General features: G+C 42.1%; 2 protein-coding genes across 2 annotated transcripts; both read left to right on the top strand.

Moving 5' to 3' along the window:
- Positions 1 to 2,638: 2,638 nt before the first annotated feature.
- znf319a (zinc finger protein 319a) lies at positions 2,639 to 7,701 on the top strand. Its single transcript, XM_085161802.1, has 2 exons — positions 2,639 to 3,251; positions 4,233 to 7,701. Exon 2 carries the CDS (start codon positions 4,401 to 4,403, stop codon positions 6,159 to 6,161), a length of 1,761 nt encoding a protein of 586 aa, XP_085017928.1. The 5' UTR covers positions 2,639 to 3,251; positions 4,233 to 4,400; the 3' UTR covers positions 6,162 to 7,701.
- A 1,619-nt stretch (positions 7,702 to 9,320) lies between these two features.
- Positions 9,321 to 25,933, top strand: LOC146525114 (casein kinase II subunit alpha'-like). Its single transcript, XM_085162058.1, has 13 exons — positions 9,321 to 9,482; positions 14,999 to 15,375; positions 15,463 to 15,574; positions 17,537 to 17,638; positions 17,760 to 17,810; positions 17,975 to 18,034; positions 19,258 to 19,341; positions 21,560 to 21,670; positions 21,755 to 21,856; positions 22,355 to 22,455; positions 22,563 to 22,711; positions 24,283 to 24,370; positions 25,488 to 25,933. Exons 2-12 carry the CDS (start codon positions 15,269 to 15,271, stop codon positions 24,354 to 24,356), a joined length of 1,053 nt encoding a protein of 350 aa, XP_085018184.1. The 5' UTR covers positions 9,321 to 9,482; positions 14,999 to 15,268; the 3' UTR covers positions 24,357 to 24,370; positions 25,488 to 25,933.
- Positions 25,934 to 26,437: the final 504 nt, after the last annotated feature.

Consider the following 26,437-nt stretch of genomic DNA (forward strand, 5'->3'; position numbering starts at 1 on the left):
TCCACATTTTCCGAAGCCATCCATTGAGCCAGATTGGAGTCTTTGCTGGCCCAAATCTGCCCCCTGGGCCTTATGTTTGACGCCCCATTACTAAAATTGCAGTTCCTCAAGTGGCCACCTATAGACAATCCCCATAGACATGAATGTTAAAATGCCCAACTTTACAGCAGAAATAAACATGTTTAGAGTCTAGAACAGTGTCAGTCTATAGAGTTCATATCCTCATCAATGCCAACTGTGTGTCAGGCAATTTAAGGATAACTCACCTCTTTAAAGAATATTACAACTGTAATCTTTGGCATGGCTGCTCTGACAAGTTGGTGTATTTTGTCTGACTACTAAAAGACCAACACGTTCTCCTTAATGCCATGTTATGCACAAGGTGTCCTCTGGTGTTGTTGTCCTGATGCAACTGCTGCAGCATTATTGTCTGCCATGAGAAGTCTTCTCCATTTCTGAGCCCACGGTTGGACCTTAGAAGTGAAGCAGTGAAATAAGCTGCAGGTATAAAAAGCCTTTGGTTTAGATTTGATTGGGACACACTTTTATTTTTTCACTTTTACTTACTACTTTGCTACGGCTGGGGAAACCTGCAGTCAGATGAGACTGACGTAGTCACACAGATGAGTGACGAAACATTTCTCCCACTTAAAACACTCCAGATGAACAGAATCTGCTTTTTGAGGTACTACTTTAACTTTGCTCATCTGTTAGCAAGAGCTTTGTTAGGCTTAGCCATTAAAAGGTAAGTAGTTAAGTTTAAGAGAAGACCAGATTCTAGTGATAGTCATACAACAGTAACACTTTTGAAAGTGTCAAATTGAAACAGCCAAATTTGTCATGACCTTGTGGGTCAGGGCAAAGACATGCCGTTACTGAATAATGCTCTGGGAATGCAAATAGGCTGAAAAGACACCGTGAAGAATCAGTGTTACAGTTTATTGATTGAGTTTTAAGCTTTTGTATTTTTATATTTACTTCTAGTCAATATTAACATTCCATTAATATGACAGTAAGTAATGCTAGTTAGGTTAGTTAGCTAGCTAGTCTGATAACCTCCCAACTCAACCCGCTCATCCAAATGTGGTGAAAAAAAATGCAACCAAATTCCATCGTTCAAAGCTGTAGGAGCACAGGTGGCGATATTTATTATACAATATGTGAAATATAATAAAAACCCAGCATTTAACAGAACCATTAGCCTACACGGCTATCCAGTTTGCTATCACTGTATTGGATCAGTTAAAGTAAAAAGGTCATATGATAATGGTGGGTGATATAATAAAAAGTTTTTAAAACAATGATTTTGAATAATAATGAGCTCAAAGTCAGTACAAAAAATGTTAAGTATGAAGCTCCAGCAACATTTATCTCTATGTGGAGCAAGTTTTTGTTTTGCATTTGGCCCAAATGAAGCTTATGCAGCCTATTTATTTTATTTTATTTTATTTATTCAGTTTTTTAAATTACATTTTGCTATGAAAATGTTAAATAACTGATTAATTGAAACAGGGAAATAGTCTGTGAAAATACATTATATAAGGCACAAACAGTTTGTGTTGTTCTAACAGACTTGAACATTAATAATTGGTGTGTCCACTTTGAGGCTTCGCCACAGTCTGAACCTGAAACCTCTCCAGTCATTTCTTTTAGTTGTCTTCAGGAATATTTCTCCAGTCTTTCTGATGTACATTTGAAGCATTCGTATTTGGATGCTGGTCGACTCTTGTCAGGAACCCCCCCAAAACAACCAAATTCCATAGCTCAAGGCTTCAAAGCTCCCACACCGCTTCCACGGTGTTGAAGGACGGGCTCTGAGGAGGCGACTCCATCACCGGAGTGTTTTTCTACCCAAGTATGCTTTTACTGCATGGGCGTGTTTGGGTTCATGCTGAAGAATGAAGCTGTTGCCTTCCAGATGGTATTGAATGGTAGATCAATATCATTTATAATCCCATCAATTATGACAACATCCCCAACACCACTGGCTGAAATGACACAGTCTCCATCATGTTTTATAAAAGGTGGAGACTGTCATACCTCTCTCCTGACCTCCTCTGAACAATGTAATGATTTAAATTAAAAGTTGGATTCCTCACTCCACAAAACCTACTGCCAACGATTTCCAGTCCAGTTCTTACATAATGTGGCATAACTCACTCTTTTCTTGCCACTTCACTTCCTTCAGATTGCTTCCTGACAGCCATGGTTCCAGTGAGCCGCCTATATCCAAAGAAACAGTTTGAAAAGTGCTTAAGGAAGCTGAAGCCCATGTTAAAAAGTCTGCCACCTTTGAACTAAAATACATGATCTTTTTCAGTTTTGATAAAAGGACACAGAAGGTGATAATTCTGTGCTGCATGCGGATCCCACCGTGATGCCGAGGAACCCATCAAACTCATCGTTATAACAATGTTTATCTTCCTCTTTGGCGGTAATAAAGACCATATTTTACTAAATAAACTGCATGCTTCTTGCATCTGTCTATTTATCTATCTAGACAGACAGGTTTTTCCCCACGTTATTACTTTAGAAATAAAACTGTGGATTCTTATTTTTAAAAATACTTGAGCAAATGTAGAATGTAAAAAAAAGGAAGGCTGCCTCTCGCTTCCTGTGACACACAGAAACATGTTCTTCCTGTTGGTGAGTGAACAATATCAACAATGTTGAAAAATATGAATACATTGTTATTAAAATTGTTGCCTTTAATATTGATTTTAGGCAACGGTGCTTTTTTGTGGAAAACATTAAGTGAAATGAGCTTTATTTTAGACAAAAGTATCGCTGCTGAGAAGTTCACCTAACTTGTGCGGTTTTGTCTGTCGGTTGAAAACGATGGTATCAGTTGAGACTGTGGGGGTTCATGGTGTACACGACGGAGCTGGTGAGACAGCGTACACAGTTGAAACACTCCCCCTACTGTCAAAACGGGGAAGTAGACTTTCTGATACGTTAACAACACCTTTTAGCTTTTGTGGTGGATTGTAAACTCTTCCAACAATCAGCGAGAGTTATTTTATCTCCACCGGAGCTCGTTTTGGTTCCTCGGTGCTTCTCTAACATAGTATCGCAGTAACAGCGACGACAGCTCGCTGCGTGGCGGTTTCCGGTGTCCGTCCGTCTGCTAGAGGATGGCGTCCGGCTTCAACCGCATCCCTACCACCGCTGGTCCTCCGAGTCCAGAAAACACCGACGGTTTTCGACCAGAGGCCGAAGACGGCCGTGAAAAGCAATGCTAAGCAGCTCAAGTAAGTTATCGTGAATTCATTTTTTTCTGAATGCGATTTTTTTTTGCAAACGTGCGAGACTCCGCTGCAGGAGGCGGATTTCCTCCCGCAGCTTCGGGGAGGCCTAGTTTGATATGGGTCCTGCATACAGTGAAGGTTCATATCAAATGTTAGACCAGTATAAACGCTATTGTGGCCTGTCATGAAGCGGCATTTTGAAGCCAAAAAATATAGCTTAAAGCCCGTGGTACTTGAGTCGCTTTTGCAATGTTTGACTTACGACACGATATGCAGTTTATGACCAAGAAATATGGGAAGTTAGAGTGGTTTTCTAGTGAAAGAAAACCGGTTTTATTTGCTAAGGAAGTCCAGTTGTTTAGTGTCGTTAGCTGTTACTAGTGGTTAGCTGTTAGCTTTCGCAATTGACAAGCTAACGTCGGGTAGCAAGCTACTCCCTGGAACCGAGGGGGGAAAAAATGAAATACGTTGTAAGAAAGCGTTTATTTTCAGGGCCAAGTAGATAAAACCTTGAATCGTAAACCACTTGCATTTAAAACATACTTGTAATTGGAAAAACTCGTCTGTTAATTTCCCGAGTTACGTTTCAGGAATTAGACAGAGCCAAATAATTGTGGTTATGGTAATGCTCAAAGCTAGCTTAGCTGAGGGTTTTAGGGTTTCCTGGAGAAGTACATACATGCACTCTACATCTGCATTAGCTAACTAAATGTACGAAGTACTTTGACTTCTGTCTCTAGTATAAGTATGGGACAAGTTTTAGGCCTCAAATTTGGGGTATTTTTCAGTTTTTCCTCACCACAGTCTAAACCTGAAATTCAGGCAGGCTTGTATTACTTTCTTGTAGCCAATAGTAAGTTTTGTAAATTGTTGTTGATATTGAGTGTCACATACTGTGGTAACTGCATGCTTTAATATTTTACACTCCCTTTTGTGTGTTCGCTGGCCAATCATACTTAAATCTATGTTCTTCTATCCAAACAGGTTTTCTCTCCTAGTCTCAGAGGACACGTGTAAACAGAGATACTGCACTGAGCTCTTGTCAGTGAGCTCATTTCCATTTTTGAAAACCACATCCACCATTCTCTCAGTTTGGGACTGAAATTCCCCTGTCATCTCCCGAGTGCTGAGCCCTTGCATGCGAAGTGGAAGATGACGGAGGCGTGGCAACAGCAACAGCATGCAGTGGCTCCACCCTCTGTTGTGCACACGCTTCCCCAAGGGACTGACAACCCTCTGGGTTGCGCTGTGTATGGAGTCGTCCTGCAGCCAGACACCTCCCTGCAGCAGCCCCAGCATGGCCAGCAGCATGCTGTTCAAGCTCAGCAGCCTTCGCTGCAGGTAGGGGGCGAGAGAGGGCACAAGTGCGGAGCCTGTGGCCACGACATATCTCACCTGGCCAACCCCCATGAGCACCAGTGTATGGTAACTCAAGACAGATCCTTCCAGTGCACGCAGTGCATGAAGATCTTTAGTCAGGCGACAGACCTTTTAGAGCATCAGTGTGTGCAGGTGGAACAGAAGCCTTTTGTGTGTGGTGTATGTAAGATGGGTTTCTCATTACTCACCTCCTTGGCTCAGCATCACAACTCACATGGCAACGGAAACAATCCAATGAAATGTTCCATCTGTGAGAAAACCTATCGGCCGGGTTCTGGGAACGCAACCCCCACCTCGTCAGCTGCCAACCCTCAGCAGCCCTCCACCGGGGAGACATCCGGTGGAGGCGCAGCAATCAGTGCCTCGTCTCCTCCTGCATTTGAGGCTTCTGCACCAGACAGGCCATATAAGTGCTCCGTGTGCCACAAGTCCTTTCGCCATTTGTCAGAGTTGACACGTCACGAAAGGATACACACTGGCGAAAAGCCATACAAATGTGACACGTGCGATAAAAGCTTCAGTCAGTCTTCACACCTGGCACACCACCAGCGTACGCACAGCTCAGAGAGACCATATAAATGTGCTGTATGCGAGAAGAGCTTTAAACACCGCTCCCACCTCGTGCGGCACATGTACGCTCATTCAGGCGAGCACCTTTTCAAGTGCAATTTGTGCGAGATGCACTTTAAGGAGTCATCCGAGCTTCTGCACCATCAATGCCAGCCAGAAGGCGAGAGGCCTTTCCGCTGTGGGTCATGTGGAAAGAGTTTTAAGCGGCCGTCTGACCTGCGACAACACGAGCGCACCCACTCTGAGGAGCGACCTTTCCAGTGCGAGGAGTGCCAGATGAGCTTCAAACAGCAGTATGCCCTCGTTCGCCACCGTCGCACTCACAAGAACCCAGCTGACCGCCCTTTCAAGTGCAACCTCTGCGATAAGGGCTTTCTCCAGCCATCCCACCTGCTGTACCACCAGCAGGTTCATGGCATGGAAAGCCTCTTTAAGTGCGCCTCCTGCCAGAAGTCGTTCAGTCAGTCGGGAGAACTTTTGCGGCACAAATGCGGCGGCGAAGTGGAGAAACCCTACAAGTGCGATGTGTGTGGCAAAGGTTACAAAAAGAATTCAACGCTGCAGCGCCACCAGAACTCTCACTGCACAGAGAAGCCGCTAAAGTGCTCGCTGTGCGACAAGCGTTTCGTGTCATCCTCCGAGTTTGTCCAGCACCGCTGTGACCCGACTCGGGAGAAGCCGCTCAAATGCCCCGACTGTGAAAAGCGCTTCAGGTACTCGTCCGAGTTGCAACGCCATCGCCGCGTTCACACGGGGGAGAAGCCCTTCAAATGCGCAAGCTGCGACAAGAGCTTCAAGCAGCGTGAGCACCTGGCCAAGCACCAGAGTGTGCACTCGCGTGAGACGCAGTTTAAGTGCGTGTGGTGTGGCGAGCGTTTTGTTGACCTCACAGCCCTGCAGGAGCACACGGTCCAGCACACCGCAGAGGGCGAGAGTTTTCCTGAAGCTCCCTGCATCCCGTGAGCTGAGCTGCTGCCAAGCCCTGGGCAGGAAATGTGCCAGCCTCCACTTGCTCATTTGTATTTTAGAACATGCCCCCATTAACTATGAGTTTTAGCATCAGTAATGTTAAGACTTGATTCATCCTCTGAGTAAAAGGTAACTCGCCGGAGGGGGTTAGGCTCCCTCTTCTCCTTTCCTTTTCTTTTTTTTAATGCAAGAGAAAGATGTGTAATGTCAAACGTGGAAAGATCTCGATTTTGTTTAATACTGTGTGGAACCTTATCCTGTGGTTGCATGTGGTCGTCTGTTTTGTACCCGTTTGATTCTGTTAAGAAAGATGGCAGGAACGTCCCGATAGTTGTTTCCAGTACATGTGTAGGCTCCTCTGCAATCCGTGTGTGCCTTCATTTTCTGTTGTTTGTTTTTTCTGTTTTCTTTTCGTTTATTTTTTTTAAAATCAATCAATCATTTTGTGGTGTTTAATTTTATGTCCAGTATAGCGCAAAGAAAAGTCCTCCCTTCCAGCAGTTGGCTTGAGCTGCAGTATCTTTTCACATGCTAGGTCTTAGGTAGTATCATCTGTTTGTGCATGAATATTTATCACACTTTAATATCACTGTTGTATTATAGGTTTGATTTATTTAGAAAAACATCCAAGAAGAAGGAAAAAAATACAAGTGGATTGTGAAAATGTATAGCCAGTGTCCTATGAAATGTGTGTTGTTGCATCTTTGTATTAAAACAGATGACATGTAGGTAACTAACCTATACCTATTATGTCATACGAACACTTGACATGTGCAATAGAACATGCACAATGTAATATTTATGACTACTGATTAATGGCATAGTCTACTCTGTTATATTATAGATTGTGTGTATACGCTATGTAAACATTGAGAACTGTATAGTGCTTACGTTACCTGCTTTTCTATTTACTATGAATGAGCTTGCTGTATTTTGCAAGCACCTTAGTTCCATTTCCAGAAGGACGTTTAACCCAACAGGACTTCAAAGCATTATGTTGCTCACTTGCCACAAATTAGCTGCATTAGTTACTGTATGATAGATCTAACAAAAGTATTATTATTTTTATTGTTATTATTATTATTATTATTATTATTTTTTTTTTTTCAAGAATTGGCCTTGTAATGTTTTCATGGGATTGTAGCCTCCCCTTGGTCCAGATCAGATGTTCAGCAGATTAATATGACTAGCCTCAAAGTTGCCACTTATGTGTTGGTTTGTACCAGGGATAAAGTTTAAAAAAAAAAGTGTGTGTACCTTTAGTTTACTGTGTGGATTTCTATATTCTGTACAATCTTTGCAGTATATTTAAAAGAAGGACGTGGGGGTTTAAAAGATCACAAACTGGGATTAGCAATGGGAAAGTGAGATGGATGGATTGTGTGCCATGGTTAAAAGATCCTGGTGAGTCTGCTTCACGCTGCAGTATGGGGTTAGCAATTGTAATGGAGCACTGATTTACACATATGGATATCAAATATAGGCTCCTGTTCATACTGTATACAGACAATTAAAATAAACCACCCTTATGACAGTTAAAGTGTACAGTGTTTTCATCAGCTGTATTATCAGGAGAATGAATGAATGATGATGATGAAGGTTAAAGAGGATAGACATCAGGGATGGTGTAAGGCAGGTTAACGTACATTCTACTTATAATCAGATTTATTTGAATAAATACGGCAGCCTTTGGTGTTTGAAAGGAGGTTGAGTGCTTTGAGTGCTCAGAGTAGAAAAGCGCTATAAGAACCAGTCCATTTACCATAAAACTGAATCATAATATTCCAGCTCCAATGTAAACTGAATTTGCTTTGTACTGTCAAGTTTGCGTTGATGGGTGTACGTGGACATTGAGGTGAGTTTTTAGGGAAAAAGGTGCAACTGTTACTAATTTATAATTGACCTGCTATTAAGACAGGAAAGCCTTTACAGTAGCTCACTGAAAAGAGATATATCCCATTACATTCCTCAGATTAAATATGAAAAAATAAAATTGACATGATATTCTGTCATTTTGTTTTTTATTGTTTATTTGCTGTTTATGTGTCTTGGCAGTCTTGTTCTTCCTCGTCTACTAACATAAATGTCCTGAAGTTGAATATGTTTAGAGTACACAAGCCAAACGCCAGGTCGTCTGTCAGTAGGGAAAGAATAACTGGGTATAAACAAATACACGGAGAACTCCATTTATTTTTTTTAACCACTGAACAAATTGGGACATGAGGGTTTACATAAAATAGCTAATATTTACTAAACTTAGTTGAGCAGCGCATTCTTTTTAGGTATTGTAGGAATTGTAATTGTAGCTGTTTTTAATGTAATTTGGAAAATTCTGCAGTACAATCAACAGTAAATCCCTACTAGTTATTATTATTATTGTTATTATTATTATTATTGTTATAAATTTGATTCGATCAACTTGTACTAGTAATCTGGTAACTGAAAATCATTTCACTTGTAGTTTGGATAAATTTACAAGATGGTGGTTTGAACTTGATGTGTAGTTTGGGGACAGTGGCTCTGACAAAAAGCAATTCAGCAGCATTGCTGAAGATGTGAAGATTGTAGTTGGGAGTTATGGAGAGAGATGTTAGGGAGACATGGGGGATGAGCAGTTTGGAGACACTGAGGCGAAGCTGCGATGGTTTGGAGATGAGGGATAGTGACTTTATTGGACAAAGCATGTTGAACATGGAGATGCCAGGCAGGAGAAGAAGAGGACGAAAAAGCAGACACTCTGCTGTCACACCATCCGCTGCTTTATTTTAGATGCATATATTATATTAATATGTATTTGTAAAATAACGTTTAGTAAAGACTGACAAAATAGCTGATGTTGATTGCAAGAAGAAAGTAAAATTGCAGCAGATTTGTGCTGCAGTACTTGCCTATCCTGCTACTAAAAACAAACATAAATAAATGCAGGTAAATGTTAAGCAGCTTTCAAAAGTTACTAACGGAAAATAATACGTGGGAAAATATTTAGTAATAATTACTCGTTTAAACGGGGTCTTATTTTTCACATCTAAATTATGTCGTTTAAGGCTTGCTTTACTTCCGGGTTACGTTGACTGTCGAAGGGAAGATCATCCTATTTCTGCTAACGAACCGCTGCTAGATGTACCCCCATCATCACCACCACCCCTCCAGTGAAATAACTATCACATCATTGACAGTGTGACTATCACACCCATTTCAATAACTTCAGACGTGCAGCAGCGGCTTCGCTCCACGAAGAGCGACTTATACCGGAGCCAGCGAGCTAACTCTGATGTTGGGCGGACTTCCTCCGAGCTCGGATATTTCTACGACGAGGTTAGCAGGCTAACTTTAGCCCCGTTATTGATTTCTCGTCACAGAAATGTCACACTGACACACAGCATGTGGCGTGTATGTGCCCCTTATGCATAAAGACAGAACAATCATCATCCATCGTCTTTGTCTTGCTCCATTATTGTTGACGTTTTAAGATTTTATGCTAAGGAAGCTAGCTAGGTAAACGTTGTTAGTTCGCGTTAGGCGTATGTTTAAGATATGCTACGGTAGTTTAGTGGTGACCAGCTGGACTGGATGCCACAGTTTCTGTTATACAGTGTAAATGTGGTTGGTGAAAAATCCACAGGGTTTGTCTTTAAGAGGAAGGTGTTTATGGCGCTGGTTCAAAACAGGCAGAGATGGATTATTAAAAACAGGCCTTTTGGGCATGAGCCCAAGGGATGCGAGGGTCCCCAGCACTGCACCTGCAAAATCGCAAATAGCTGTAGATTTAAAGGGGGAACGCGGGAGACCTGTACCCCCATTAAGTAAAATATCTGTATCTACAAAAATCTCCTGAAATCGTCTGTTCAATCATTTCTGAGGCAGGACCCTCATTTCCCCATCTTAAATTGTGTTTCTCCCAATACTCAAGTGAAACCTTTGCCCACTGCAGAGAGAGCAGCTACACAAACATAAAAAGTGCAAACATGGTGAAAAGGAAAGAAACAGCCCCCAAAAAGATTACACGACAACAGATACTCAAAAATGAACAGAGACAGCAAAGGTCTGCACAGATTCACATCAGTACAATTATGTTATTATTGGTGACTCTGAATGCAGGGGAGAAACATAACAAGGAGAAAAAGGTTCCATTGCTATGAGCGTGACATCATTGTTTAGCAATGCACAACTGTCAGAAATGCATGCTAGGACTGACAGGCTCGGAGGCATGTTTCTCATTCTTGAAATTCTTAAGACCAGTTCTTGTTGCTGTGCTTAATGAAGAGAAGCAAAATGTTAACAACCACAAAGAAATTAACCAAAACTACTACAGATTTAAATAAATAAAAAAACTAAAACTAAAACTAAAACTAAAGATGTAAAAATGACCCCCAAAACCACAAATGGATACACAGTGATAATACAAAAGGGCACAAAATGACCAGTAGTCAGAAAATGACTATAAATTGCTCTTACTCCTGAGAGGTGCTGACGGGAATATCTTTTCTCACACACACACACACTGCAGCACTGAACATTTGTATGTATCACACAATGTACTTGCATGTGAAATTAGAGCAGGTCACAGTCTGGTGAAGTCCTTCCTCCTGCGTGTTTTACTCAGGCAGCACATTTTCCCCTAAAACAAATGTGGCATTTCCAGTTCTTTACAGTGCACCTGCATTGCGCTGTCCTGTCATGTGTTACATGTGAGAAAAGGCAACTGCACACAATCATTTGACCTGATTGAACCTGAATTGTACAGACTTTTTCTGAAAATCACTTTCAATAGCACGTTGATAAGTCTTTAATAGGGTTCCACTGTTAATCAGCTTTAATTTCAATCACAATTTTAGCCTCCCAGCATTAAATGAACTTGATTAACCGATATTGAAAATGCATACTTCACCAATATAATGCAAAGCAAAAGATAATCATGTGGTTCTTAAATTAATGCCAAAGATATAGTGAAGTCAACAGTGCTGTCGGATTTTATTTGGCCAAAGACGTGTCCAATAAACACCAGGTAACAAAGATTTATTGCCTAAAGATATGTGAAAGTCTTGTGCAGGTTTTGTTACTGCGCAAAACATGGGGAACTGTAGAGGGAACTCAAAGCTGTTGAGTACTTTTCTGCAAGTTTTATTCACATCAGGCAGGTACAGTGAAGGGAGTGAAAATCTTTCACCTTTGCTTTGTGACGATCTGCTTGAAACAGGTGAATAAACACCTTATATGTCTGTAAAGAAATTATCACGAATGCAGCAGAATATAAAATTGGAAGCCTTTGTGATAAACTTTTTTTTGTCACATATACATATATTTTTTAAGATATTCACGTGATGGAGGATGAATTTTATTTTGAAGTAACGATTTGTATATTAGTTGGAATGTAGCGTGACATGGATGTGGAAGCATTTATATGTTAAAATTCTTATGTTTATATTTTGGCCATAATCATGGAGCTGTAGTCTCTGCTTTAATCTAGTCCAGGTGATTTTCTTCCTCTGTGGATGACTGAAACGGCCAAAATTTAAAAAACAAACCACTCGTTTACTTTTATATCAAACTTCATAGAAAAGAAGGAAGGGGGTGCACATAAGACATCTAAAATTGGTAAATGCAAAGATCAAATAATATGTGAATGAAATAGGAGCTTTGGTGAATAGCGAGATGAATTCAAGTATATTTACAAAGTGAAATGAAGAAGCATAAAAACTGCTCAGCTACCACAGTTTCTTCAAAAATGCTTAGCATGTCATTTTTCTTGTGTATACTGTGTCCGCATTGTTGTGGTACAGCATCCAGCAGTAGTCGGCCATCATGCTACAATTCCTGAAACCTTGGTAGTGACGCTCTATTAACTGAATATCCTGATGAAAACCCTCTCCCTGTTCATTGCTCACCATGCCAACATTTTCTGGAAAGAACTCAAATTGTGAGTGCAGGATGTGTATTTTTAATGACATGCGACAGCCCAGCTTCTGGTAGGAATCGAGCAGATGCTGAACTCCTTCCTTGTATCCAGGAGACTTGTGGATGTCCAGAAAACTTTCGCAGAGCCACTTGAACACCACCCAAGCTTCAAACTCAACTGTTGAGAGAGTTTGTTTGTACCTTTCATCCTGCAAAACTGACTTGCTTTCTTTTTCTGGTGACCTCCTGGGAAGTCCTCATCATGGCACAGGCAGTTAAGAAAGTTGTTCCTGTATTAGTCAGCGCCGCTCTTAAATACTCCAAACCCCGGCTAGCGACTTTCTGGCACTACGCCCGAGTGGAGCTGGTCCCACCGAGCCCAGCTGAGATCCCCAAAGCCATAGAAGCTGATGGGGTGGCTGTAGCTCAGGTGGTAGAGCAGGTCATCTACTGATTGGAAGGTTGGTGGTAGGGGTGGGCGATATAAACGATATACGATAGAAACAATATAAATTTGGCCAACAATAGAGATTTTGACTATACCGCTCTATCGCGATAGCGCATGTTGATGATGTCATCAAGCTGCGCCTGTTTTGGTCGAAAGCATCGCAGTGGCTACAACCATCATCATCTGCAAATTATGCCGACAGTCAGAGCAAAGAGATGAAGCACTTTTGAAATATGAGGAAAGCCAAAAAATGTGCTTCCTCCACTTTCGTAACATTGATTCATTAATGTTGAATTCTCTCGCAGCTGCTCTATTCCCATGTTGTTGCAGTATATTAATAACTAACCTTGTATAGAGATTGAAAATGTGACGTCATTCAGGGGCAAAACCGCAAAGAATTCTGGGAACTCGTGGCAAGATGTACTAGCGCACGCAGGCTTTAAATTGAAATCAGTTACACAGCGATAAAAATAAACAAAAATGGCAAGAAGCTGTTGTATTTTTAACTGCAATAGCTGGTCGCATGTCAGCCACGGGAAGAGATCGGTTGTTATCGGATTACGTCGTTGAAGAGAAATTGTTCAAGTCATGTTTCCGAAGTAACAAAGAGCCGACGTATGGCCTGGATTGCAGCCATTCAAAGACCAAATATAACGTCCCAGAACACTCAAGCTCACATGTTAGTCTGCTCCAAGCATTTCCACAAAGGTCAGTGTTTTGTAGTAGTTAATACATAATTTTTCATAACGTAATTGGTGATATAGGTTACAAGCAAGTCTGGCGCTGAACAGAAATTGTGGCGCTATGCTCCTTTGTTTATTGTGCATAAATAGTGAATTGTCCTGACACAATATTGCGTTTTGCTTCTGTTATTACCATGGTACATTGACAAAAACATATACTTTATTTATTATAAAGTATATGTAAAGGTAAAACGTTTTTTTTGTATCACTAATTGCCCAGTACGATTACAGCATACAATATTTTTGTCACTGCTACATTTCTGTAACGCGTACCAGAAATTATTTCCACTACTAATTAATTACCATTGAGCTCAAAGGTCCTATTAATAAACGGTTAACGAATGTGTATTTATGAAGATGATTTGTGAGACTGGTAAACTTATGATACGTACGATGGTCTTTCGTTCTACACGGTGCATTTCAAGGTCCTGTACCCATCCGTCGGTAAACTGTTCCTGGGCTTGTTGCAGTGACCTGAAGTTACTAAACTTCATGAGTGTATGCACTCACTCCAAGAACCGTATAATTATAAATGTGAGCGTGGTGAAAGTTGGGCAGCACGCTAACGTCTTTTGTCCACTCTGTGTGCTCGTAAGGGTCTAACCCTTTCACTCCTTTGATTTTGTCCTCGTATATTTTCTTTGACTTTTCATCAAGTCTGTCTTTGTACGGACCGGCATTGTTCTCCTTCGTTTTGTACAAACCTTTTTTGGGGGGCAAAGAAAAACCAAGAACATATTGGAGCCAGAGAATGAACGTTTTGCAGTGCTGAGTTCCCGGCATGCAATGCGCGAAAGTCACGTGGTCTGTCAATCTCTATAGTGGATGAATAATCTCAGTTGTTCTCCTGACTGAAGTTTGGCCCGTGTATAGCATCCTGCTATGCGATTGCATTTGTCCCTGACCACCAGGATCACTCACGTTAACTTTTATCGAGTGGAAAAAAAGTTGGCGTTCATTGTAACCAGATGCAGCTTGACCGTGTTCCTCGTCACCTTCTACAGAAGCTAATCCATCATATGCCGGTACAGGAACAGGCAGTAAGTCATCATGAGGAACAGGCCTTATTGCAGATTCCAGACTGGGATATACAATTTTTTGAGAATCCTGTTGTATTCACGCGGCAAAGATAGGAATCGCTGAGATGATCTCACTGTTCCCGCCACACCATCGGGATTGCAAGTGGCATTTCGCAGATTTAGGCAGTCACGCAGTCCATTGGAACAACTGTTGCAGATGACACGTGGAGCCCAAGATTTATCCTGGTCACCCAGTGGATAAAGTACAACTTGTACATCTTCTTAAGGTCTGTGGTAATTGGGCGATGTCATGAATGAACCGCACGTAACAGAAACTGTCTGGATGATTGATACAATTTCTAGGCATGGTAACAACTGAAATCAATCACAGTTAATGCAGTCTGTAACATAAAACACAGGGAACTGTCATTAAATCTGGCAATACACTTATGGTTAATTATTCCAACTATCATGCAATATGTAACTAGCTTCATCACAGAAGCTACGCGCTTAAAAAAAACTAAACACAGATTTGATATCGGCATGAAAAACCCACATAAACTTATCTCTGATGACTTTGACCTGTTGACCTGTGTTATTGTGTCCTTAATGTTATGCAGCTATCTTCCACCGCATGGAAATGTTCATACATTTCTAAAGAGTCTGAGCTTTACTTTGAAGAAAGACATTGACCCACAGTTATGCTCCTCTCCTGTCTTCCTGCAGCTGGCGGCTCTTCATCCCATCCTACTGAACACCTTGCTCAGGGGCTTCACTCAGTCAGTCATTGTAGCTCTGTCAGTCTGCACGGCGACTGTGTCAGACCAGCCTGACAGCTTTCATCAGAGGCCACGAGCAGCCAAAGCCAATGGTAAGCACGGCTCGGGGACCTTAGAGCCGCATATTCTGGAGAGTCGGTGCGCTGCCTTCCAGTATCGAGCCAGCAAGTATTTAGAAGGAGGTGAAGGTCCTCGACTCGGATCCTCAAAGCTAGCAATGCCTGGCCCCACACCGACCCTCAGCAAAGCTCGGGTTTACACCGACGTTAATACACAGAAGAACAGAGAGTACTGGGACTATGATGCTCATGTGCCAAACTGGAGGTATATATATACATGTTGGCTTCGTGAGAGCATGATTTTTTTTTTATGAATTTTTAATCACTGCCAAAGTGTTTTTGCTTTTCTCAGTAATCAAGACAACTATCAGCTGGTGCGTAAACTGGGCAGAGGGAAGTACAGTGAAGTGTTTGAGGCCATAAATGTGACCAATAACGAGAAAGTGGTGGTGAAAATCCTCAAGGTAAGCACTAGACTGACTTTTTTGCTAGGGCTGTGTGTGTGTGTGTGTCTGTTTTTTACCTTTTATACCTACAATCTCTAATTTGTATTGTGGTAACATGAGTCTTCTCACTTTGGCAGTTATCCATTTCTGAAAACCTCATCAAATCCTCAAACATTTTAAAAATATCTTCTGTTAAAGCTTTTCTTGGCACTTGCTGACTTTTCTTTGTCAGATTACTTTCTTTAATCCTGTCAAACCTTACATTGTACTCTGGCATCATCTCTTGAACAGGCTGTGGCATCAATTTACTTCTGGATCCCATCAGTCTGGAGAGAATGCCTCCCCCTCAGAAAACCAGCTGGATGAATGTGTTTCTCTCTGGTTCCCACTGATCAGTTCCATTACTTAGTGGGGATGGTCGGTTGTAGTCCTGTTTCCCTGTATGACTTGCAGCAGGATGAAAGCGGTCTCTGGGACTACTGGGATCTGGCATCTCCCTGGGAGCTGCAGTTGCTGTTTTGGGGTGTCTGGGTCTCTGCCTCAGTTGGTAGCGATGGGGACTGGGGTGGGTGCTGCCTAGCAATCTTAGGGTGTGGGGCCTGGGGTCCTTGTGGTGGTGGGTCCTGATCCCAGGCTGGGTGGCTGCCCAGGTTCCCGGGGTTGCCTGGTGTCCAGCTGGGTACCTTCTTGCACAGGGTTGGTCTGCACCCCGTTGACTGCCTTGCAGTGTAGTGTGTGTTAGCGCACGTTGGGATGTCCGGTCTGCACCATGGGGCTCGTGGGTAACTGCAAGCCCATTGGGTGGGGTAGGGTGTCCAGGTGAGGGGAGCAACCGTTGCTGGGTGCAGCTCGTCCAAGACCCAGATGAGTGTGCCGTGTCCCTTTTGCTGTGTGTCTGTTGTAATTGAGTGGTCTCTTTGGGCTCATCTGCACACCCCTGTGGTGGGGCGTGGGAAATGGGGTGCACACTGAGCCACTTGTTTGCTGCTTCTCTCCTTCTGGGCTAGTGCTCTAGTCCTCCTGGTCTTACATATCACAGCACTCCCTCATACGGCACATTGTTCATACAGTGTCACAGTGGGTAGAGCAGTCATATGGGTGGATTTGCTGAGCCTGCTCATGGAGGAAGGGGTTCACCTCCCCTACCACTCCCCACTGGACGTTGCTGTTGCTTTGGGATCCCAGTGCCACCCCAGTGCGAGCTGGCACTGGGGTGGCAGGCCTCTAGTGGGATTGGCTGCCCATTGGCTGGTCCTGGACTCCCACCCCTGCTGAGGGGTAGTATTGCTTCTCACCCCCTTTTCAAGTGTATTTTGTGACACATACACACTCACAAACTTTCACGCTCTTATTCACACACTGTCGTTTTATTACACCCCACCCCATTTTTTTCCCTTTCTACTACCTGTCCTGTCTTATACATCATCAAACTGTATACCAGAGGAGCCTATAGAGAATTTATAGAGCTGATCTTGGAAAAACAAGTTGTTTGGCTCAACAGTGCATTCAGATCATAACTCTGGTTGCATAAGCTGCCAGTCAGGACAGGAGTTAACAAAAAAAGGCTGTGGCATCAACAGCCAAGTGAATGAGATACCCAACACTTCACAAGTAGAATATAAAGATAAAGAAGCTCAAGAACATAAAGAAGCTGTTGATGATCTAGAAAAAATCAGCAGAAATATTTAATAAGTAGATATTTTTGTGCCGTGACAAGCTTTTATTAACACATGATGCACATGAAGGTGAGTTCAGTGTTTATGTGGTATCACTTTATGGTTATTGTAGCAGCTTTATTGTAACTATTTCTGTCATCCACAGAACATTTAAACATTTTAAATGAGCAGCATAATGTTGGAAATACTATTGGTGTGTGTGTGTGTGTGTTTGGATGCCCAAAGATGGATTCTCTCAGCAGCGCCCTATTTTCATTTCCACTTATTTCCATTGTGCTGACTGTGAGTGTCCATCTCTACTCAGCCTGTCAAGAAGAAGAAGATCAAACGGGAAATCAAAATTCTTGAAAACTTGCGAGGAGGAACCAACATCATCCGCCTGGTGGACACGGTCAAAGACCCGGTGGTGAGTTGTGAAAACCGGCAGCTGCATGTGTGCGTGTGAGCCATGTAATCCAGTCATGCTTGTAACTCAGTGATACCTGCTGTTCTCCTCAGTGAAGCCATGTGTTGTCCTCTCTTTGCAGTCCAGAACACCAGCGCTAGTCTTTGAGTACATCAATAACACAGATTTTAAGGTACTCAAGTTTGGACTACCAGCAGGGTTACCATCCATGCAAACACGTTGATGTCCATTATTAATAACATGCATAACCCTCCAGTTAATGCTCCACATGTGTAGAGGCCAGCTGCTCACATCAGAACACTTTTTATACATTGATGTCTCTCGTGCGGTCCACAGGAGCTTTACCAGAAGCTGACAGACTACGATATCCGTTACTACATGTATGAGCTTCTAAAGGTAATATTACTTTGTTTTCACATGTAAACTGATCCTCACTTTTCAAAGTGGAACTGCAGAGTACCACTCTTCAAATGTGCTGCGGTCACTGAGGGACTTCTTAATTCAGAGTGTGAATCTGTCGCCACAAGGGGCCAGCAGCAGAGCCAGGATTATATCTAATGACACAGCACGAGTCAAATATGAAAGCATCCTTGGGACAGTTCATCCAGGAAGTTTTAAGTAAAGTTATAAAACGACTGCTAAACACTTTAGTTTAATAAAAACGGAAGCAAACTTTGTAAGTGTCAAACAGCCTGCACTGTCACATGATAACACACGAGTCCATATGGACCGCTCCGGGAATACTCACTAGAGGTGGGAATCACCATACATCCCACGATACGATATTATCACAATACTTAACGCACGATACGATATTATTGCAATTTTTAAAAAATATTTTGCGATATTCAGATTCTGTACATAAAGGTAAATTTTATCAATATTCATTTTATCTAATAACAAAGTCTCACACTCAGTCTTTCTCTCATTTCAGTTTGATTGTTGACAAACTGAACGGTTTGTATTACAGTCTAGTCCAACTTAACTGAATCAACCATCTGGTACAATTATAGCTATTCTGAACTATGCAGTTTATGAAAACTATGCAGCCCCTTCAGCAACTGAAGAATTTGAAAGTAAATTAAAACAAAATATAATTTTACATTAAATAAAAAAGTTTTAAACTTAATTAAAATAAAACATGTCTTAAATTAAAATAAGTAAACTGTCATGTTTATTGCTGCCAAAAAAAAAAGTTAAACACATTTGGACAGTGAAGGAATGTCAGGATTCTTGCTCAGAAAAAGGATCAACATGCTCTGAAGTCAGAGCACAAAAACCTTTTTTGTAACAAAATATCGATTTCTGCTGTATCGATACATTATTAGCAAACAAAATATCACCATACTACACAGTATCGATTTTTTCCCCCACCCCTAATACTCACTGATGATAGAACGTCGTTAAACATTCATTCAGATAAGCTGTCCTGAGCATTAGCAGACAAAGCAGTGGCCTCAGTGCTTTTATTAATGCTATCTATGAAAATGTTGAATGCGCACAACCTTTGAATTTGAATGGGACGGACATGGAGGGGAAAAGTGACTTTTGGAGGTACATTTGGATGGAACGCCACCACGATAAGCAGCTCACTAAGCCTGTTCTGTGTGTTCTTCAAGGCTCTGGACTTCTGTCACAGTATGGGGATCATGCACAGGGACGTGAAGCCGCACAATGTGATGATCGACCACCAGCTGAGGAAGGTGCTGCTGACGCTTCTATGTGTTGTTTTGTATGCTGGAATGTTGGCGATTTGTGTGTCTGCAAACACTTGTAGCCCTTTTTCCATTAGGACGTACTCGGCTCAACTCATTTTCCATTACAATCGAGTGCTAGCCACACGACGTCATTTGTAGTCTAGGCGATGTTACACCTGCTGCTCAGTCTGTGGGTTTTTTGGGTGACGGGTTCATTTTTGTGAGGCTTTCCATCGTTTCCGAGTCCTTAAAAAAATGGCGGTTTTGATTTTCGTGAAGGAAACACTCCCATACCCCGTCGAGTGACATAACTGACCAACCAGTCAAACACATGCTGTCTGTTGATCACTTGGAACCCCGGCCAAGTGGGTACTAGTGATGTGTGGATCGATCCTGAAATATCGATTCCTCCGATACCAGTCATTTATGTTCTAGAATCGATTCTCACATTAAAATATCGATATTTTAGCAATTTAGGGTAAATTTGTAGTTTATCATTAACAGGAACACAGTGGAAAGAAACTATAACATTCGGATTGTCTACATTCAAAGGAACTACTTCCTCTTCCGCCTTTCATAGTCATGTGCGAAATACGGCTGTATAAATGTCTCGCAGCCCCTTGGCGTGCACACTCACAACAATGGCTGAGCGTAACTGGAGTCATGTGCGGACGTATTTTACCTCCACCACCAGCTGAGACGTGGTTTGCGATACATGTGGCAAAAAAGTGCTCCAAGAGTGAGGTGTTTTGGCCATACTTGCCAACCTTGAGACCTCAGAATTAGGGAGATATTCAAAAGGGCTGTTAAGGGGGGGGGGTTAAATACATTTTACGGTGTTTATTTATCAGATAAAATACGTTAAATGTCACCGTTATTATTGGCCGGCCCGAAAACAGCGGGGGTGTCCAAATTCAGAAGCTGCTTCCACCTGAGGACCCGGCCTTCGCGGTCTAAAGAAAGCCGGGTAGTACGTCACGAGCTCCCTCGGTGGAGTGAAACTGCCGTCTGCTCCTTGTTATCTAAAATACAACCAGGCGCTGACTTAAACTCTCGACCGTCTCACACTTCTGTTTAATCAGTTTTCTGTTTAACGTTTATTCAGCTGTGTGAAAACCCTGGAGGAACCTTCCCGAGGGATTAATAAAGTTTAATTTAATCTAATGTAATAACTTTAATCTCAGCCAAACCAATTTACTCACGAACAAATAAAACACTGAAAGAGCCAAACAATAACATTTTTAAGTTATCAAAGTGACTTATATATCATGTTTAACCCGAGTAGCGAAAGACCGCGGGGGTTTGAAGACGATGTGTCGGTCGGCTCAGATATTTGAAGTTTACACAGCTACATTCTCACCTGAAAACATGTTAAAAGTTTTTTTGCGACCCAGAAAGAGAAATAAGAGTAATATTAAAACTAAGCAGCTGCAGTAGTAGTAGCCATTGTTGGAGACTGGAATTGGCTGGGCCGCGCTATAAATTCTGTGATATGGTTTTTCAATTTTGTTTTCCTGATGGAAAATCAGGAAAAATTCGGGAGAATGGTGGCTCTGGGAGATTTTCGGGAGGGGCACTGAAATTCGGTATTCTCCCGGAAAAATCGGGAGGGTTGGCATGTATGGTTGTGGCAACATCACTAACATGGTCAAACACCTCAGAGTAAATCATATCACAGAATATGACGAGCGTATGTTTCGGCGAACTGAAGAGGAGGAGAGGGACAGGTGCTGCAAGGGCGAGACAGACGTCTCTCACGGAGTCCTTTAGTGCTGCAGACAGGCAACATGCTCAAATAGCACAACTTCAGTTTTTTTTTATTTCTATATGATGAACTCTGCATTATTAAATGATAAGAACAAGTAATCTGATGTCTTGTAATCATTATGATGCTATAATTTGAGATACAATAAATAAAATAAGTTTTTGTACAAAGTATCGGATCAGTATCGTTGATACCACCCTGAATATTACTTGGTATCAGATCGGAAAGAAAATCAGTGGTATCGCACATCACTAGTGGGTACTATAAAAGTACCAGATACTGGCCCCTAATCGGAAACCCTAAAAACCATGTCGAGCACTGCCGAGCTGAAGTGAGTAGGTACTAGTGGGAGAACGGCTAATACTTGAGCTGTAACTTTGTCAAACCACAATGTGAACCTTCAGAATGGTTCAACAAGACACTGTGTGTAATGTTGTCCTTTCTGTTTGTGTGTGACAGCTGCGTCTTATAGATTGGGGTTTGGCTGAATTTTACCATCCCGCTCAGGAATATAACGTCAGGGTGGCCTCGCGCTATTTCAAAGGCCCCGAGCTGCTAGTGGACTATCAGGTATGCTTCCACTCAGCAGAACACAGTCACCTGCCCGTCTCAGTTTTCTCTGAGCTCATTTTTAGTGGTGTGTTGTTCTTTCAGATGTATGATTACAGTTTGGACATGTGGAGTCTCGGCTGCATGTTGGCCAGTATGATTTTCCTGAAGGAACCGTTTTTTCATGGCCAGGACAACTATGACCAGGTAAGAGAGACAACATGAAGTGGTTTTTCAGAAATGTGTGATCCTGCAGGTCAGACACAAAAATGCGTTGGTGGGTTGTACTTATGCTTTTGAACTATAATAAATTGTAAGCCAATGATAATACATAGTAGTGACCTGAATATAAGCCGTGTGTTTTCTAAGAAAAATCCAGACAGCAGTGAGTCGAAGGAGCTGCTTTAAAAGGAGCGACAGCTTGTTGTGTCAGCCTCCACTTCATGCTCTGAAAGCTGTAACTCAGACATTTCTACACTAACTGTAACAACAGTTCACTCAATTAGGATAAAACGGCCAACAGATAACATTTTATTTTTAAAAGGTCAGAGTTCAGGTCTCGATGAACAGTGATGTAAAAAGCCACTGACTGACTGTGTTGTCTTTGTTTCTGCTTTCATAAACGGTGTCTTCTGCTGTGACAGTGCACTGACATATTTGAGCCATTAGGGGGCGCACTGACGTGGTATGCATCTTGTTTTCCAGCTGGTCCGCATTGCTAAGGTTCTCGGCACCGATGAGCTCTTTGGCTACCTGCACAAATATCACATAGAACTGGACACTCGCTTCAAAGACATGCTGGGGCAGTGAGTATCGCTGACTTCCCCTAAAACTGCTGAAACATATTCAAATGTATTGAAAGCAGCTCACACCCAGGCAGCTTAACTAGATGTTAATAGTCACTTGTTTCCAGGCAAACACGGAAACGCTGGGAGCAGTTCATCCAATCAGAGAACCAGCACCTGGTGAGTCCAGAGGCTCTGGACCTGCTGGACAAGCTGCTGCGCTACGACCACCAGCAGAGGCTGACGGCGGCCGAGGCCATGCAGCACCCGTACTTCTGTTAGTACCGCACGAGCCGCAGCACGTCTGCAACAACAGCTGCCTGCTGAAATAATGAGTCACAAATCTGATTTCACTCTCAAGATTATACAAGCTCTTCTTCCATTTTATCGGTTAACTCCATTCACCAAATATAAAGCAGCGATGTGTGACCACAGTGGCCAAACACACAGTAACCTGAAGCACCAGCAGGCCGTTCGTCTTCAGCCTTGTGGACCTGAGCTGATATTTTCACTCGATCAGCTGATACTCCTTATGATGCTGACAAAGCAACATTTATATTAAAATACTTTACTCGTCTTCCAGAATCATTGTTTAAAATCAGGACAATTCTTTTTTTGATCATGTAGAAATTCAATTCAATTCAATTTTATTTATATAGCGCCAAATCACAACAAAAGTCGCCTCAAGGCGCTTCATAGATACAGAGAAAAACCCAACAATCATATGACCCCCTATGAGCAGCACTTTGGCGACAGTGGGAAGGAAAAACTCCCTTTTAACAGGAAGAAACCTCCGGCAGAACCAGGCTCAGGGAGGGGCGGGGCCATCTGCTGCGACCGGTTGGGGTGAGAGAAGGAAGACAGGATAAAGACATGCTGTGGAAGAGAGACAGAGGTTAATAACAGATATGATTCAATACAGAGAGGTCTGTTAATACATAGTGAGTGAGAAAGGTGACTGGAAAGGAAAAACTCAATGCATCATGGGAATCCCCGGCAGCCTACATCTATTGCAGCATAACTAAGGGAGGATTCAGGGTCACCTGGTCCAGCCCTAACTATATGCTTTAGCAAAAAGGAAAGTTTGAAGCCTAATCTTAAAAGTAGAGATAGTGTCTGTCTCCTGAATCCAAACTGGAAGCTGGTTCCACAGAAGAGGGGCCTGAAAACTGAAGGCTCTGCCTCCCATTCTACTTTTAAATAGTCTAGGAACAACAAGTAGGCACTTTTCACTTTTCAGTTTGCTTTTTAAAAGATAAAAAGGTCTCAGTCCACATCAAAGCTGTCTGTTATGTGGACTGATTACAGATGCATGTGCACTGCGTGATTATTAGTACAGCTTTTCACATCCAGGGTTTCCTTTTTCATCCTTACACATCTGCACTCTTACCTGGGTCATAAATTATACATAAAAAGGGGGGGGGGGGGTAAATAAGGGGTGGCATCATCTAAATTCATTATAAAAACATTAAGAAAGATGGTGCAATTTGAAAACACTTAGAGTTCTGGTTTCTCTCACGTCTCTTTCTGTCTCTCAGCTTCTGCTCTTTCTGTGTCCCTAGGAAGGATAAAAGATTGATGTTGTTCCAGGTATTTTAGCCACTGGTAATCAGGTTGTGATGAGGAAGTGCTGTTTTTAAACATGACGTCATTTTTAAAAATTTAACGTGACCCATAACAAGTGACAGCCTGTGCACTCATCAGCAGAGTTTACAGAAGTCATGTCAGAAAGTTGTGTTTGGCCACATCTGCGTCTGCTTTCTCTCCCTCTCTCTGTCCTCCTGCCTGAAGACGGCCTAAACAAACGACAAGAAAGCTCACGGAAAACATTTTGTGTTTATGTCTCAGATCCTGTGGTGAAGGAACAAGCAAATGCCAACACAGATGGCTCAAAGGCAATAAGCAGCTCCAATGCAACATGATACCCAGAGAACAGGTAAGACACACAACAGTACTCTATTTATAATATGTAGAGATGTAGAGGTATGCAAAAGCTTGGATGTGCCACTTTACATGTCATGCCAATGCGTGTGTGAATGAAAGGCTCACTGTTGGCTTTTGAAGTGATTACATCCACTGCAGCACGCAGAAGCTACGGGCTTTCCTACAAATGCTGATGCTTTAGTCTGAGTCTGTTTACATATTATTTCTGTGAATGTTAAATATCAACCAAAAACGATACAAAAACAGCACAAGCCGAGCTTCTTCAGAAGGGACCGGGATTTTTATCTAGCAGCACGTAACGTGGTCGTGCATTTGTGCTTCAGGCTGTTTTCTGCATGTGGTAGCAGTTTGTTGTCACCAGGGGGCAGTGTTAGAACATGTTGCATCACCAGGGGTGCAGATGTTCTTGTGTTCCTTTAGTTTATTTCCTACCACAGTGAGCACAGTAATCAATAAAGACAAAACAGCTACTTTTGAGTGATGTAAAACTAATGTTTTTTATTTTTGGAGACATTTTAATCAGCGAGCGCAGTGAAGAGTAGAAAGGAAGCAGTGGAGGAAGGTGCACCTCAGCCTGTTCACTCTGTGAGCTGGCATAAGGCCTGAGACCAACATTCAAACACTGTAAACTGAAACTGCAGCCAACGGTCTGTGTACACTGTTGTTTTGAAATCTGATGATTTTGTTCACCTCTTCCTCCTCATGTTGACCATCACTGTTATCTTTCCTCTTCACCCGGCCCTTCACGCACTCCATTTAAGACAGCTCTGGTTGTCTTAAATTTAGCTTCTTTATTTACTCAGACACCCTGTGGTGACCCGGGAAAGACTGCGGAGCATTACTGGAAAATTTTAGGATGATTTTAAACTACCTGACTCAAAATAAAATCCTTCACGAGCCAAAGTTATTGTTCCTTAAAATAAAAAGCAGCAGCTGTGCATCAGCATTTGTAGACAGGCTCAGTATGAAATATTTGCTGCAACAGAACCTGCTTAGACAAAGCCGGCCTGTTATGAATATCAAATAGTGTCCTTTTGCTTGTGTTCTGCTTGCTCACACCTCTGTGATTACAGGATGAGTTTTCAGTATTTGTTTTTCTGTCCATTCAGGAAGAATCTTTATTACCTCAACTTGTGACCTTTTCGTGGCAGAAACCTCTGCCTCCACATCAACAGCCATACTGGAGCAAGATGTCAATTTTGCAGCACAAACAAACACGCACGGAATAAACTCCTCCCAACAAAACCCTGGGAATCTGCGCTGCTTGGTCTGAGTCACAAATAAATCAGATCTGGAATCAGATCTGACCCCTTCACCCTCCTCTTCCTCCTCCTCTTCCTACCTGCCAACATCTCCACTTGTTTTTAAAATGAGCAAAATGACTTGTTGGATGGGTATCAAGCTGGTGTTATTGCTGTGAAGACCTTTGTCGGTTATTGCAGCGACGACTTCAGATCCAGTTGCAGGTTTTAAGCACTGAGTGGCGTGGAGGCTCTTTTCTGCTATGGATAGAACAAAAGCTATATTAAAAGAGAATAAACCATTTTTATTTAAAGGTGTGTCTTTTGGACTTTTATTGTCTCTGAACTGAAATTTATCTTCAAACACTATGGTCCACATCGCTCAGACCTGGTCTCTAAAGTTTAGTGTAGCCAGTAGGGCTGTGCGATATGACAAAAATCTAATATCCCGATATAAGACATTTATTGTCCTGACAACGATATAAATCACAAAATGTAATATTTTCTGTAAATTCTGTGAATCTCGGGCAACTCTTTGAAAAGTCTCAACAGGATCTTGAGCTTTATTGTGAAAGGTTTACATGGAAAACAAACAAGCGGACAGCAGAGCCACGCGATGGCTTGTCGTCCATAGTGTGGTTATATTAACCCTCTGGGCTCTATCCTGGCCATTTGTGGCCACTTCACTTTTCTTTTTTCAACCATTTTTGTTCTATTAATGCAAATGAAATTAAACTTTCCAAAGGTGTGTATTTTTTTTCAGATTTTTTTAATTTTCAACATCAGCTCCTTAATAATGTCAATAATATTCACTATAC

This window comes from Neolamprologus multifasciatus, chromosome 1 (genome assembly GCF_963576455.1).
Source record: "Neolamprologus multifasciatus chromosome 1, fNeoMul1.2, whole genome shotgun sequence".
Classification (NCBI taxonomy): domain Eukaryota; kingdom Metazoa; phylum Chordata; class Actinopteri; order Cichliformes; family Cichlidae; genus Neolamprologus; species Neolamprologus multifasciatus.